Source organism: Gracilinanus agilis, chromosome 1, assembly GCF_016433145.1.
Source record: "Gracilinanus agilis isolate LMUSP501 chromosome 1, AgileGrace, whole genome shotgun sequence".
NCBI classification, from domain to species: Eukaryota; Metazoa; Chordata; class Mammalia; order Didelphimorphia; family Didelphidae; genus Gracilinanus; species Gracilinanus agilis.
In genome coordinates, this window is record NC_058130.1 from 800719307 (window position 1) to 800734004 (window position 14698).

Sequence of the window (14698 nt, forward strand, 5' to 3'; positions counted from 1 at the left end):
TGTTGGGTGTGGGGGGACGAGAGCATTGTCGGGGACTCTGGCCCTGGAGGAACCAGGACTGACACGGGGCGCTCCGGAGTAGAGTCCAAGCAATTTTATTTCTCATCATTCTGTGACGCGTACAAAAGTGGTGGCAGGACAAGCCAGAAAATAAAGCGGGTTAGGGAACATCTCATTTATGCCCAAAATGATCTTACGAACCGTCTCCATGATTGCGGCTAAATAACTTCTCTCTCCCCCACCCCTTCCTGAGGGCTCAGGGGTCCTCCGCCCCCTACTGACATTTGACAAAGCCCTTCAGATCCTCCAGAAAGTTGATGTATTCCTGGTGCTCCAAGGCTGTGCTGAGTTCGATGAGCTCATCCGCAAATTTATTGTCCACCCCACGGTCAGCCAAGAAGTCCATCAAGTGGTCATACAGGGCCTGCAGGACGAAAAGAGCCTGGCTACCCGAGGGGGCATCGGTGGGCCGGTCTCCTGGGATCAGGAGTTTCCAGGCCACTTCTGGGGTCCTCGCTGCTTATTGTAGAGATCTCTGCCTCACAAAGGGGAGGGCGTGGACCCCAAGCAGAGTGAGAGGCGCCAAGGAGTAAGACTGCGCCCTCACCACCATCCCCTTCAGACTTAAAAGCAACAGGAACCTGACTGAAGAGGAATTGCATTCCCAGAGAATAGTATTGGGGAGCCAAAGAAAAGGGGTGGAAGAGGCTAGGCCCTCTGGGGAGAGGGATGATGAGCTTGGCCACTCTACAAGGAAATCACCAACTGCCTACTGAGGCCCGCAGGCCCAGCCAGAGACTCTGGGACGGGGATCCTTTTTGGGTTATTTCAGAGGTCCTCATTAGGTTCTCGGGCCTTTATTCCATTCCAGCCCGCCTTGGGACTGTATTCTCAGCCTGGGGGCTCTGAGCTAAACTAAAGGACAGTCTAGGTGCTGGGCTAGAAGTGGAGGAGGGGGAGGGGACATGGCCATAGCGCCCCTTTTTCGGCGAAAAGCGCCCCCTGCACCTACCCAGTCCAGGGAATCCGTGTTGAGGGTGTAATTTGTGTCCTTCCATTCCGAGTCACTGGTGGGCTGAAAGCTAACTTCCCTGATAGAGAAAATGTCGCTCTCGTCCTCCTCTTCTTGGCCCACCTAGAAAGTTTTCAGAGAGGAATCAGGGCTGGGCCTGGGTGGGTGTGGGGCGCACGGGCAGGCCACCTTTGGCGGCAACCCTGGGGAGACGCCAGTTCTGACACTAGCAGCCCAGGCCCACCTCATCTTCCGGGTAGTGGCAGTCCAGCACGAGGGCCTTCTTTGTGTCGTCCTTCACAACTTCCACCACAAAGTTCGGCGTCGACGTGAGTTCAGGCTGGCCCCAAAGAGAAGTGGGTCAGCCAGAGTTCTGGTGCGCCAGGGCCCGGCCCGGCCCCCTCCCTCTCCCACCCGGGGGGCACCTGCCTCCAGCCGCCCCCCACTGGAGCTCACCTCCTGCTGCTCTTGGGCCTTCTGTCCCTCCGCCGGCTCGTCATCGAAGGTTGGGGGGATGCTGTTGTTGATGTTGAAGGTGACCGTGATCCTGAAAGGGAGAAGGGTGGGCCCAGAGCGGTTTGCACACACCCGGCAGCAGCCTCCGCCCCCCCCTCACCCCCTGGGGCCAGGAGCCTCGTCCGGGGCCCCTGCTGGCTTGGGGAGGCGCACCCACCTCTCGCCGGCCAGTTTCCGGACCAGCTTGGCTTCCGTGCCCTGCACCCCCAGTTCCCAGTCTCCGGACATCTTGGGGAGGGATTTGTGCTTCTGGATTTTCCTCTCCTCTTTGATTTCATCCGTCAGGAACTCTGCGAAGGCCTTGTCCCCTGAAAGCCAAGCAGAGCCGCCGAAGCTGCTCAGCACCAACTGGTTTCCAGGAAGGACTCGGGGCGGGGGGACGGGCCTAAGACCATCCGAGGAGGAGGTGGTGCCTCCCCCCCCCCTCCCGACCTGGGTGCCCCACTCAAGCAGATGCTCAGTCAGTGCCAAGATGAGAGCATGGAGGCCTCTGGGCCGGAGGGAGGGCCCCCAAGCAGCGGAAAGGGGACTCGGGGGCTGGAATTCAAATGCTGATGTTTGCTGGTGTCAATAACTGCTTCTCTGGACTCCTGCTCGATGGGCCACGAATGCCAGAGCTAGTTAGAAACGGAAGCCTTTTACTAAAGACATCAAATGCAACAGGCTCCTCGGACCTGTGGCACCTTGATGGAAAATCGTTCAGATTGGTATATGCAAGCCGGCCAGGTTTGGGTCTCTCCCTCTCTCCACAGTGAAATCTGCCTCTCATTTGGCTGATGGGGGGTGGGGCTGGGGGAGGGTATCTAGAACATCGGTCCATTTGTCATTTACTGGAGAATATCTGAGAGGTTAGGCAAACACTATTCATCTGCTAGAATCTGCCTCAGTTTCCCCAGTCTTTGTTTTAAACCCTTCCCTTCCACCTAAGAATCAATTCTGTGCATTGGTCCCAAGGCAGAAGAGTGGGAAAGGCAATGGGGGTGTATGTGTGTGTAAAATGATTTGCCCAGGGTCACACAGCTAGGAAGTACCTGAGGCCAGATTTGAACCCAGATCTCTGGACCAGGCTCTCCCATCAAGTCTTTTGCGAGTGGGATTATCAAGTTTCGGTTGTGTCTACTCTCCGGGACCACATTTGGGTCTCCTTAACAAAGATTTTGGGATGGTTGGCCATTTCCTTCTCCAGCTCATTTGACAGAGGAGGAAACTGAGGCACACAGGGTTTAATGACTTGTGACTTGCCCAGGGTCACAGAGCTCCTCGGGCACACGTGGTGGAAGTCTTGCCCCATGCCCCTGTGAGCCCAGGAGGCAGCTGCTGGATTGCAAACCCAACGCTCTTCCCAAGGCACCGAGCTGCTCCCCAGAGTCGTCTCCCAGGCAGTACCTCCCTCAGCTTCCAGGTGCTGAATCTACACCTGCCCTCTGGCCCAAGGTAGGCTGGCCCTGAAGGCAAAACCAGGAGAGAAGAGAGCAGCCCTTAGGAAGCACCTGTCTGCTGCTGCCAGGCCTGTGGCCCCCTCCTGCCGCTCAGAGGCCTCAGCTGGCTGCCTGGCTCCCAGGACACCCAGCAGAGGCCTTCTCTCCCCACTTCCAGTCCTTTAAGGAAGTCCCAGGAAGTGGGGGGTGGGGAGTGGGAGAGGAGGAGCCTTCAGCCCCAGAAGACCCTCCTGGGGTACTCTGCCTGCCTCAGTCTCCCCAAGTGCAAACTAGGGAGCAATAGCCTCTTCCTTCCCCGGGGGCACATCACACCATCACTGCTTCTTCCTTCCCTTCAGAGCAGGTGCCAAGGGAGGGAGGGAGGGAGGGTGGGCAGACACACCCAAACCTGCCGGGAATCCGCTAGCCAGAAGAGAAGGCACCTGGGCGCCCCGCCCCCACGGACACTGACTAGAGGACTCGGTAATTGACTAGAGGAGTCCGTAACAATGTAACAACTTCATTCACTTCCGAATCAAGACTTCCCCAGCCCACGCTCAGAGGTCAGAGACAGGGCTTCTCCCCCCCCCCCCCCCCCCAGGGCTCAGCCTCTTAAAGGCAAAGCTGCCGCCCCACCACGTGGTCAGAAGCGGCCCTGGAGGTGCGGCCGGGCCAGGGGAGACACTCTGGAAGGAAGGGAAGCGGGAGGAAGGCCAAGCCCAGGCGAGGCCCACAGACCACGGGGCCACACGCCTCCCTGGGGGCACCTGGAGGAATCCCAAAGCGAAGAGCAATCTGGAGCACCCCCCCCCGCCCTCCTCAGCTCCCCGAATTGCTGCTGGGGGTGGGGGAAGGCGGGAACCCCAGTTCCCGAGGCTGCGCAGTCAGCACTCCCCCCCCCCACCGTGGCGCGCGCGCTCACCCTCAGTGTGGAGCCCCCCACACGTGCACGAGCATAGACCGGGCGGGCGCCGGCGCGGCTGCAGAAGGCGGGGAGGCGCGGGTCTCGGCGCACCGGCGATTCCTCCTCCCAGGAGGCCCCCGAAGGCGCGGGTGGCGGCGGCCACGGCGGGACGCAGGGCCGGGAGGGCGGCGGGGCGCAAGGCCCGGGTCGCGGGGCGCAAGAGCAGCAGGGGGAGCAGCAGCGGAGCCATGACCGAGACAAGCGAGGGGGGAGGGAAAGACGAGAAAGGCTAGAAGGGCAGCGGAGGCGTGGAGCACGCCGGGAAGTCCCTAGACCGGAAGGGCGCAAGATGGTCCCGCCCTCCCCGGAAGTTCCTGCGATACTAGGAAGGAGGCGAAGGTGTCTGCTCTGTGCTGAGGCTGGGCTTCTGAGGTGGACGCCACTACTTACCCCTGAAGGAGGCCGAGGCTTCCCCCACCCCTCCCCCCCAGCCAGGGCTCTGCCCTGGGTTACATTGTATCGGGGCTGAGATGACTTTGTATCCGGAGGACAAAGGGAGGGGCTCCCCCCTCTGGGATACTTTGTAGCCACCAAGTGTCCAGGCTCTAGGCCAGGGATGGCGAACCTTTAAGAAATGGAATACAGGGCACTGTCCCTCCCCCCCACATGCTGGTACCTTACCCCACACAAAGGAGGGAGAAAGCGCTCCCCTTGGGCTGCTGGGGGGAGGGGTGAAGTGAGGATTGTCCTCAGCTGGTGTAGAGGGGGGGAGGGGAGTGGTCCCAGCACTCTGCTCCCCTCCAGCTCTGCCACCTGTGAGCCACCTGCTCCGCAGAGGAGTGATGTGAAAAAAATGTCATCAGGCATGGTGGAGGGGGGGAGGGGAGCAGCTCACTGAGGGGAGGGAGGACGGCTCCCACAGAGAGTTCTGCGTGCCATAAGTTCACCACCACTGTTGTAGGCTGCCTCTGGTGGAGGGTTTCGATGTATTTTGGCTGCCTGGAGATCCTAAGGGAATTTCCCATGGATCCCAGCCCCACCTCAGGCAGAGGTTATCTTGTATCCAACCCACTGAGGGAAGAAGCTGGTCACCTTGAATCCAAGCAGCAAGTTTCCCTGCAATCCCCCCAACTCCAAGCTTTTTCTCCCACAGTCCATCCCACCAGCTGCTCCCCCTCCCCACCCCCATTTCCATCAGCCTTCTTGTCTCCCAGGGCACTGGGCATTCCATTGCAGCAGCAGCAGCAGCAGCAGCGCTTTCCTCCTGAGACCAGCCCCAATTTTCTCCATAATCTCCAGTTCTCATGTGGTTGCCTCCCATGCTGAGCCTTTTTGGTGGCCCCGCATTCATGGACAAGCCCCTGCCTGCCACTCAGCCTCACTCTGATAATCGGGCCTGCCTGCTTTTCCTCTTCGCCCGCTGCCCCCCTGCCCCAGGCCTCTCCTCTGCTCTGGATCCCTTGGCTTATTTCAGCCGGGTGCCCCCTCCCTGGCTGCTGGTAGTTGCTGTCTCTTCCCAATGGTAAATGCTGACCAGATGGCCGCAGTGCTACTGGGAAGAGCTGAGAAATGATTGGAGAAACCTGGGAAGGCTGGGGGCCTGATGCAAAACAGAGGCAGAGGTGACGGCAGCAGCTCGCCAATTCACAGTAGGGCTACAGCAGGAACAGACTGTAAAAGATGCAGGGACTGATGTTGACAAATGGCAAAAATGGACTTTGGGGCAGCTAGATGGCTAGAGAGGCGAGGGAGGTCCTGGGTTCAAATGTGACCCTTTGAGCTGTGTGAGCCTGGGCAAGTCCCTTGATCCCAATTGCTGAGCCCTTCCTGCTCATCTGCCTTGGAACTGATGCTCAGTATGGATTCTAAGGGAAGGGATTTTTAATTTTGTCCTATAGTTGCTGTTGTTATAAAAATGTGCTGGCAGCCAGGTGATGCAGTGGATATATTCTGGGCCTGGAGCCAGGAGGATGTGAGTTCAAATCCAGCCCAATACTAGCTGTGTGACTCTGGGCAAGCCACTTCACCTTTGCCAAGAAAATCCCCAAAGGGGTCACAGAGATGTCCGAGGCCTTCCTGACTCTGGGCCCAGACCTCTATCACCAGAGGAAAGGCCCAAAGACAGGGGGACTAGTAGGCAGAGCTGCCAGATTCTAGTTGAGCAGAGGACTGGACGGATGGGAGGGGGCAGGTGAGGAAGGGCCTTGATGCCCAATGGAGGATATTTGTTTGATCCTCGACAGGATGGGCTCTGGCTCTCAGCCTCCGCGAGTGGTCCTCGGGCTGTTCTTCTCCTTTGCTTTGTGTCTGATCAGTATCCATTCAAAGAGCCACAAAATGGAGAAGACCCTCAGCAAGGCCTGTACTTGGCTCCCTCTCTCCCCACACTCAGGCTTCTTTTAATAAAAATGAGGCTATTGGCCAGGAGCTCCCCCATCTCCCACCATTGGGTGCCCCTGCCCCCCTCCTCCACCAATCTCGCTCCTCCCCGTCCCCTCCTGTCGGAGTAGTGCTCTGGTGCCTCAGGCAGCTTCGTCCCACGTGGGCCAGCCGGGACCAGTGAGTCGGAGTGCGTCTGGCCAACAGCCTGCCAGAAAGCGGGACTAGAACTCTGCCACGAGGGCCGGCCAGAATCCCAGTGTGGCCCGACTTGTCACCTGGCCGCGGGCTCCTGGATGAAGCTATCCCAACCCTCTGGGCCCGTCTCCTCCTCCTGCTCGAAAGATCCCTCAATTCTCTGGCCGTGGCGTGCCAGGCTGCCTTCTCTTCTCCCGTGTGGAAGGCAGCGCCCTTCCCTGGCAAGTGGCACGAGTGCAGGGCAAGGGCACCCTTAAGCTAGGATGCTCAAAGGCCCAAACGAGATGAAGAATGGGCCCATGAGAAGCACTCTGCCACGCCAGGGCTCAGGGAAAGGTAGCAGCCATCATGGCCTGTTACCACGTCGTCACCAGCATGGCCAGCTCCGCCATCATTCTCACCTGGAGCTCCCCCGCCAGGATCGGTGGCCCACGGCCATCCCCCCGGTTCCCGAGGCAGATGGAGGCGGGCCGCCATCTTCAGGCTGGGAGCCCCAGCCAGCAAGGACCAGCTGTCGCTGCCTCCTCTGTGGGCACACCGGGCTACACGGATGGACGGAGGCCGTGCAGAGGCAGCTCCTCCCTAAAACTCTTACAAAAGTAAATTTATTGCATTTTCGATTGAAAAACTGTTTACAGATAAAAACTTGAGCGACCCGAGGCGGATTCGTGCCCAGCCCACGCGGTCCATCACCCAGTGACGAAGGGGCCTCCCTGTCCTGCCCGAGGACGCGGGGCTCAGCTCTGGGCGGCCCTCATCTTCCTGCGGAAGTAGTCGGGGGCCGCATCATAGAGCCAGTCTGCGTCCACCACACACAGGTCCCGCATGTAGCACTTGTTGGTGGACAAGAGCTCGTTGTAGGCGACGCAGGCCGGCTTGCAGTGGAACAGCACGGAGGACGGGTGGATGGCCACCGGCTGGCGGGTGTCCACGGTGACGTAGGTCCCGTCAGGCTGAAGCTCGGCCGTGTTCATGAAGAGGCCGTGAGCGAGGCAGCGGCGAACGTTCCCCGTGTCTGCCCGCGAGGACTCGATGGGCATCGACATCTGTCCAGAGAGCAGGAGAGGGGCCTGTGGGCTTCTGCCCCCCACGAGGCCCCGAGTCCCAGCTGGCTGGCACCTGGAGGGGAAGCTCTGGAAGCAGGGGAGGCTCCCCCCATTGTGGGGCCGACGGAACACACCCGCCCCACGGAGAAGCCGAGAAGAGTCCAAAGTGGAACCCGGGGCCGGGGCCCAAGAGACCAAAATCCTGGAAAAACGACCCCAAGGAGGAGGCAAATGTCTGGAGCTCGATGAGGCCACCGGCGTGAGGGACAGGGGAGGGGGGGCCGCAGGTCCACCCGGAGCAGAAGGAGGAGAACTCATGGGCCGGCCACGTCGGGTCTGCCTGAGCTTTCCTCCTCCCCCTCCAGCAGACTGGCGGGCAGCGGGAGAGGCCGCGGCCAGGGACCTCGAAAAGATGAGGTCAAGCGGCACCTGCTCCCACTGGCGGCGCCCACCCAATCCAGCTGCGGCCTCCCCGGGACTCGTTTTGTTCTGAAGAAAAGGAATCTGGGTTTTCTGGGATTCCCCGAGATCTCGAGGCGTTTCCTGATGAGAAATGAAAGCCTGCATCGCCCCCCGCATGAGGAACGTTTGCTCTCCTGGGAGGAGCGGCCCTGGGCAGCCACGCCAGCACGTGCCACGCTCACTCTGGGCTCTCTTCCTTGGCTCGTGGGCGCTCCTTCATGCCACCTCCAGGAGAAACTTAACAAGTACCGGAGGGGCCGGGGCTGGCGGACACTCGGACACACCTCACGCCCCTTCCCGAGGCTATGAAGGGGACGGCCCTTCCGCCCAGAGCTGAGGAAGATCAATGCAGGTGTGGCCAGACCAGGAGGGGCGGTCAGTGTGCCCCAAGAGCGCCTGGGCAGAGCAGGAATGCGGGCCTGCCTCCAAGACGAGAAGGACCGTCATGCTAGGCGGCGAGCCAGCTGTCACTGACGAGGATGGGGCCCGGGGCTGCCTTATGGGGGAGTCTCCCCGATCCCCCCGTGCTCCCCCAGTGCCACACGCACGCCAGCATCTGGGTCGGCCCCCTCTCTGCCCCCAGCCCGACATTACCTTGACACAGATGTCCCGGAGCTGGGCTCGGACTTCTGTCACGAGCAGCATATTCTTGCTGTTGACGAAGTTCTCTTTACACCATTCCTGGGGACGAGAAGGGGGGTAGCTGACCCCTGGTGCCCCGTGGGCATGCCAGGGAGCCCGCTGGTACCCCGTGCCCGTGGGCTCCCTGCTCCCGAGGAGGCCGGCCATAGCGCGGCGCCACCTCTTCCTCGGGGACTCCGACCCCCGGAGCCATTTCAGAAGGGATTCGGGGTTCGCCGCCGCCCCGGCCGGAGCGTGTGTGCGTAAAGGCCTTCCTCTGCCAGGGAAGGAGAGCTGGGAAAGCGACAGAAAGGTCCTGCGGGCACCCGTCGCCCCGGGGAAGGCCTACCTTGTTTCCCCCCACGTTCCTGAAGGCGCGGTACACGTTGAGCAGGGTCAGGTGGTCCCCCTCGCTGGAGACAAACTTCTTCCTGACCCCCTGCACCTCGTCCCGCCGGGAGGGAGGGTTGTGGAGGACACTGTCCACAGACAGCAGGGAAACAATGGTCAGTATCTCCTCTGTGCAGTGAAATTTGGGGGAGAGAAGGATGGTCTGCAAAGGATAAACGGGCAGCGCTGAGGCCCAGCTCGGACCCCCGCCCGCCCGCCCGCCCGCCCTCCCTCGGGGCTTCGGTGGGCATCGGAGAGCCGCGGAGAAGGGGAAGGGAGGGCAGGTCCCAGGGATTTACTTTGGCAAACTTGGGCTCCAAAGGGAAGGCCGCCATCTTCCTTCCGGTCGGGGTCAGCGCCAGAGGCTCGTCCTTCTTGCGCTGGAGCGCCCCCAGCAGCTCCAGCTGCTCCACGGCCGCCTGCAGACGCTCTGGGGGGGGGAGGACAGAGAATGGAGAAGAGCCCATCTCCGAAGGGCCCTGCCTCGGGGAAAGGCCCCGCACTCACCCGGGGACGGCTTAGACATGAAATCAAAGCTGAGGACGTTGGGCACTCGCAGGGCCAAGAGCTGCAGGATGACACCAGCCAGGTTACACCTAGGAAGAGCCCGAGCCGGGCGGGGGTCCGTCACTGACCCCTCTCTGACTGGCCAGCTGAGGGAAGGGGCCCAAGAGCAGGAGGCTGCAAATCCCGGCCAGGGAGGAAGGGGAGCCCTTCAAACCTCTGAATCTCCGGGACGGTCATCTTGTCGAACTTCTCAAACTCGTCCTCCGTGTAGAGGCGGTAGCAAGCCCCGCTCTCCTCTCGGCCGGCCCGGCCCGTCCGCTGCCACGCCTGGGTCTTTGACACCCGCTGGACGGCCAGCACCTCCAGGCCGCTCTCTGCAAGAACATGGCAGCTGCCAAGGCCCGAGCGGAGGCTAGTCCAGAGGACGTGGGGCCCTCCGGAGCAGGAACCGCCTAGGAGCTTCTCGACTCCGGGGGCGGGAGGGCCCCTCTCTCCTGCCGGTCTCCCCTCCGCTGCCCTCCCCTGCCCAGGGAGAGCAAGGCCCGGGGCCGCCCCGATGCTCACCAGGGTTATACTTCTTGGCCTTGACCATGCCGGTGTCAATCACGTGCTTTATCCCTGCGATGGTGATGGAGGTTTCGGCGATGTTGGTGGACACGATCACTTTGCGAGAACCCTGCAGGGAGAAGGGAGCCCCCACGCCCGTGAAGGCCGGGCAGGCGGGGGTGAGAAGAGAAACCCTCTCGGTTCCTCCCCCCGGCCCGGCTTGCTTGGAGAAATGGCCGTCTCTGACGACGGCTACGAAAAGTCCAGGGGGAAGAGGGGAAGCCGAGGCGGGTCCAGAGAGAAGTAGCCAAACCGCCAGGCCGTGGCAGCCGGGAAGCCCTCACCCGTCTCGATCTGGCCCAAGCACAGGAGACATTCCTTGTCTCGTGGCTCCTCCGCTCACCACCGGGACTTCTGGCCGAGCTTTCCCTGGACTCTGGACTATCCGAGCCGGCCCTTTGGGCCTCCCCATAGCACCTTCCAGCAGAAGCAGCCACATTAGGCTTCCAGGTCGGGGTCACTGTCCCACCCCACTCCGTGCATTGACCCTGAGGCGAGCCCAGCGCCTGGCACAGAGGAAGCGCCTCTCTGCTGCCGGCCGAACAGAAGGGAGGCGGAGCGCGCGCTACACTGACCTTGGGGGCCCCCTGGAAGACCCTGAGCTGCTGGGAGCTGGGGAGGGAGGCGTACAGTGGCAAGACCAGCAGCGGCGGGCAGCCGTCGGGGAGGTGCCGGGCTATGTCTCGGCAGGCCTTGCAAAGGGCCTCGATCTCCTCCTGACCCGTGAGGAACACCAGGATGTCCTGAGAAGGTGGCGCTTCCTGCGAGGAGCAGAGCCAGACACACCGATTAGGCCCCCGGGGCATCCCCAACAGCCCTTGCTCTCGAGAAGCGCCCAGGCCAGTGCACGAGAGCCACAGAAGCTTCCTGAGAAACTTGGGCAGGAGCCCAGGGTGGCTCGCCCTGGTTTTCCCAATGTTCTCTTCCACTCTGCCAGGCTGGCACCTGCCTCACCAACCAGAGCCGTACTTTCTGAACGGAGAGCCACTGGGCCGACATCCGGTCCGCCGGGGCCTTCTCTGCTGCTCCCCAGCCCCGCGGGCACCGCGAGGCTCACCTGGTGAATCTGGAAGATGGAGACCAGCGCGGCGTGGAGGTAATCACTCTGGGGCTGTTTGGTGTAGTAAACCTGGATGGGATGCTGCCGACCTTCCACGTAGAGGACGGGGGCGCCGTCAAAGTACCGGGAGAAGAGGTCCACGTCCATGGTGGCCGACATGACCAAGACCTAAGGGAAGCCCAGCTCAGGGCGGGGGCCTGGCAGCCCCCCGCCCCGGCCCTCCCCGCCCTGGGAAGGGAGAAGGGGGGCCCAGGAAGCCAAAGCTGGCCGCCAACTGGACTCACTCGGAGCACGGGCTTCCCCAGCTCCTTCCGCCGGCGCTGGGCAGCTTTCACCACACCCAAGAGCACGTCCGTGTGGACGGTCCGCTCGTGAGCCTCATCCAGGATGACGAAACTATACTTCCGCAGCAGCGCGTCAGAAATGGCTTCCCGGAGCAGCATCCCGTCGGTGAGAAACTTGATTCTGGTGTCCTCGGAAGTGACGTCATCAAAGCGGACGGTGTAGCCCACCTGCGCCAAAGAGGGAGTCTGAGCCTCGGGGACTCGGGGATCCTGACCTCCGGCTCGGCGGCCGTGCGTGTGCGTGTGCGTGTGAGGCCTCCGTTTCCTCCTGTGTAACAGCAGGGGCCGGCCCACTTCATCTACGACTTCACCCTTCCAGACTCGCAAGCGTGCTTATGGGACCATTTCGCCACAAAGGGCTCAGAGTCACGAGCTAAGCAGAGCCCGGGATGGAGTGGAAAAGGCCAACCCGTGCAGAGAGGAAAAACCCACCTGGGAAGCTCAGCCAACTACCCACCAGCTTGCCCAGCTCTGTCCTCTTTTCATCGGAGACTCTGGCGGCCAGGGAGATGGCGGCCACTCGGCGAGGCTGCGTCACAGCGATGACGCCTTGGCGGCCCAGGCCCGCCTCGTAGAGGTACTGTGGGATCTGCGTGGTCTTCCCTGAACCGGTTTCTCCTGAGCAAAAAAACCACCTTTCGTTAAGAGGCCTCTTCCAAGGCCCGCCACAGGGACAACATTGGCGAGCGAATGGCAGCGGAGTTGAAGCAACCGACTGAAACGTATCGGAAAACAGAGGACGACGGAACCAGGGTTGGCCTGAGTCCTGGCCAGGGTGCTGGGCCTCGAGCTCGGGCTGCAGAGGTCATCGTCATCATCGTCACCACTAGGACACCCATTTTACACACAGAGGTGACTCCTTTCTGGAAGCGCGCAGCCATCGAGTGCCCCGTGGAGGCTGCTTGGGATCTCGGGGAGAGGGAAGGGGGGAGAGAACTTGGGCCCCTCGAAATAAAAAAGGTCAGAAAACGGATTTTACGTGTACTTGGGGGAAAGAACGTGATTTGGAAATAAATGAGAAGAAAACGAAGCCAAAGAAAACAAAAGAAAAGCGTCCCGTGGAAGCAGCTAGAAGCCGAGGACAGGCCTGCCGGGATCAAACACAAACTCTGGCTGGCCTTTTTTAAAGCCCTCTGTGGCTGGCTGGCTGGCTCCCTCCCTTTCGTCTCCTCCACTCACAGCAGGCTCAGCCAAGCCACTGTCTCCTCCCCTTAGCACAGACTCTCCGTATCCTTCATAACCAACGCCGCAACCAGGAGGGACAGACAGAGGTGAGAGGCCGGGCTGTTCCAGGGCGAAATCTCGGGCCTCTCCCAGCTCCTTTGCCCTGGGGGGTCAATGGGGAAGCCTGGGGGGCGAGGGGTCTTCCAGAAGTGTTCACGGTTGGGCCAGGGCAGGCCAAGCCTCCCCCCCACCCCTCCTCCTACAATGGAATCTAAACCAACCCGAGCAACCTCAGTCTGGAGAGGAGGGAGGCCATTCACCAGAGCTCCCTCTTCCCCTGCTAGAGAACCCCCAAATCCCCGAAGTTCTCTGGCTTTGTTCCCTCGGCCTTCCTCCGGCTGGCCGGGGCTCCTAAAACCATCCAAAACACCGGCTCCGCCTCCAGGTCTCCGCGAGATCCCACCCCTTTCCGGGCCCAAACTCCACTTGCCTCCCCTCGGGCTCACTGGGGAACCCTGGGAGATTGGCGGTTCCCCTCCGGTCCCCAGCAGGCCCTCAGGCTCCCTCCCTCTCGCCCTGCCCCCCTGGCTGGCGCCAAGGCCTGTCCATTTCACCTGGGCAGCATCTCTTCGCCACACTCCTCCCACACCTCCTGCCGGGCCTACGGCAATAACCGCCCCTTCCAGGCCATCCTCAGGCCACACACTCCCCCTCCTACTCTTCTCACAGCTGGGGAGTCACAAAGGCCCCGATCACTGGCTAGATCTTAATCGCGTGCCCCATCTCAGCTTCGAGAAGCCAGTCAGCCTCGCCCACGGCCCTCCTCCAGCTGCCCAGTTCTCCGCAGCGCGGTCAGCAGGGGGCGACCCGGGAGGCTCGTCGCTCCTCCGCTGGCCCACGAGATCTCACTGGGCATGCGCACCGGCCCCCCCCAGGGACGCAGCGTCGAGCCTCCTCACGTGTCCCACTCGCACGCCCCTCCGTCCCCTCCGCTCCCCTCCCCCACCCGCTCCGCTCTCCGCCCTCCGCCCTCCCGCCGGCTGGGGGCGCTCCGCTCGCTCTCCCGCCCGCCCCGCGGCGGATCCCGGGCCTCACCAATGAGAACTGCGCACTCGGCGCTCCGCAGGCGGGCCAGAAGCGGTCCGCGCGCCGTGAAAATGGGCAGACTCCGGCGCTGACGCTCCAGGGCCTCGGCTCCCAGCAGCGACCGGCGGCTCCCGGGCAGCATAGCGCCGCGGTTCCCGGGGACCCCGGGCCCGGCCCGGAAGCGCTTGGCCGGCGGAGGGCCGCGCTCTTCGGGCATCGCGGGGCAGCGGCGCGCGGGACCCTAGCGCGCCTGCGCACGGGGTCGGGTCTCGAAAGGCGCTTGCGCTCGAAGGCCAGGGTAGGGTGGGGAACGGAAGATATGCTTGAGAAGCCCGGCTGCGTGCCGGAGGCGGGGCGCAAAGGGCTGCTGGGACTTGTAGTTCTGGTGGCGCTGGGGCTGGCGTCCCTCCTCACTTCGCAGGTGGGCAGGGCTCGAAGGGCCCTAAAGGTGCACTACCCAGCGTGCCATCGCTGGCCTCGGGTCGCTTCCTCTGCTAGGCATGGCCTTGGCTTCTCGTGGGCACCGAGGCCCTGAGATCTGGCCGAGGGGATTTTGAACCCCCAGCCTGCCTCATTCCTTTCCACTGGAAAGAAAACTGCAGCGATGGCAAACATGAAGTGCCTGCTGTGTGCCAGGCAGTTCCCCAAGAGCTTTAGGGTCCCTCGTTTGAGCCTCACAAGCAGTCCTAGCAGAGATTCTGATGAATCCCCCCATTTTGCAGATGGGGAGGCTGAGGCAAACCTGGGCCAGAATCTTTCAACTAGTTGGCATCTGAGGCAGGATTGAAACTCAGACCCTCCTTTCTCCAGCCTAGCCCTCTATCCACGGCACCGATTGGCTGCCACTGGAAAGCTTCTCAATACCAAAACAACCCCGGCCCCTACCCTGGAGGTGCAGCCCGGGCCCTCCCTCAGGGTGGGAGTTCTGAAGGGAGACTGAGCCTTGGGGCCAGGGAAGGGCCTTGGAGGCATGGGGGGGGGGGGG

At 62.0% G+C, this 14698-nt stretch overlaps 2 protein-coding genes across 3 annotated transcripts; both read right to left on the bottom strand.

The window, feature by feature from the left end:
* Window positions 1-79: 79 nt before the first annotated feature.
* On the bottom strand, window positions 80-4177 carry LOC123246389 (complement C1q binding protein). Its single transcript, XM_044675297.1, has 6 exons — window positions 3869-4177; window positions 1686-1836; window positions 1469-1559; window positions 1257-1352; window positions 1013-1135; window positions 80-424 (listed from the first exon to the last, which is right to left on the bottom strand). Exons 1-6 carry the CDS (start codon window positions 4098-4100, stop codon window positions 275-277), a joined length of 843 nt encoding a protein of 280 aa, XP_044531232.1. The 5' UTR covers window positions 4101-4177; the 3' UTR covers window positions 80-274.
* A 2837-nt stretch (window positions 4178-7014) lies between these two features.
* DHX33 (DEAH-box helicase 33) lies at window positions 7015-13930 on the bottom strand. 2 transcript variants are annotated; one of them, XM_044658960.1, is made up of 12 exons: window positions 13723-13930; window positions 11921-12081; window positions 11404-11631; window positions 11117-11287; window positions 10635-10820; window positions 10018-10129; window positions 9668-9827; window positions 9454-9542; window positions 9246-9376; window positions 8906-9109; window positions 8530-8616; window positions 7015-7473 (listed from the first exon to the last, which is right to left on the bottom strand). In XM_044658960.1, the coding sequence occupies exons 1-12, from the start codon at window positions 13928-13930 to the stop codon at window positions 7165-7167; spliced, it is 2046 nt and encodes a 681-aa protein (XP_044514895.1). In that variant the 3' UTR covers window positions 7015-7164. The 2 variants fall into 2 exon arrangements, with proteins under 2 accessions (XP_044514895.1, XP_044514896.1); XM_044658961.1 differs by lacking the exon at window positions 13723-13930 and having other exon boundaries at window positions 11896-12654.
* Between the last annotated feature and the right edge of the window lie 768 nt (window positions 13931-14698).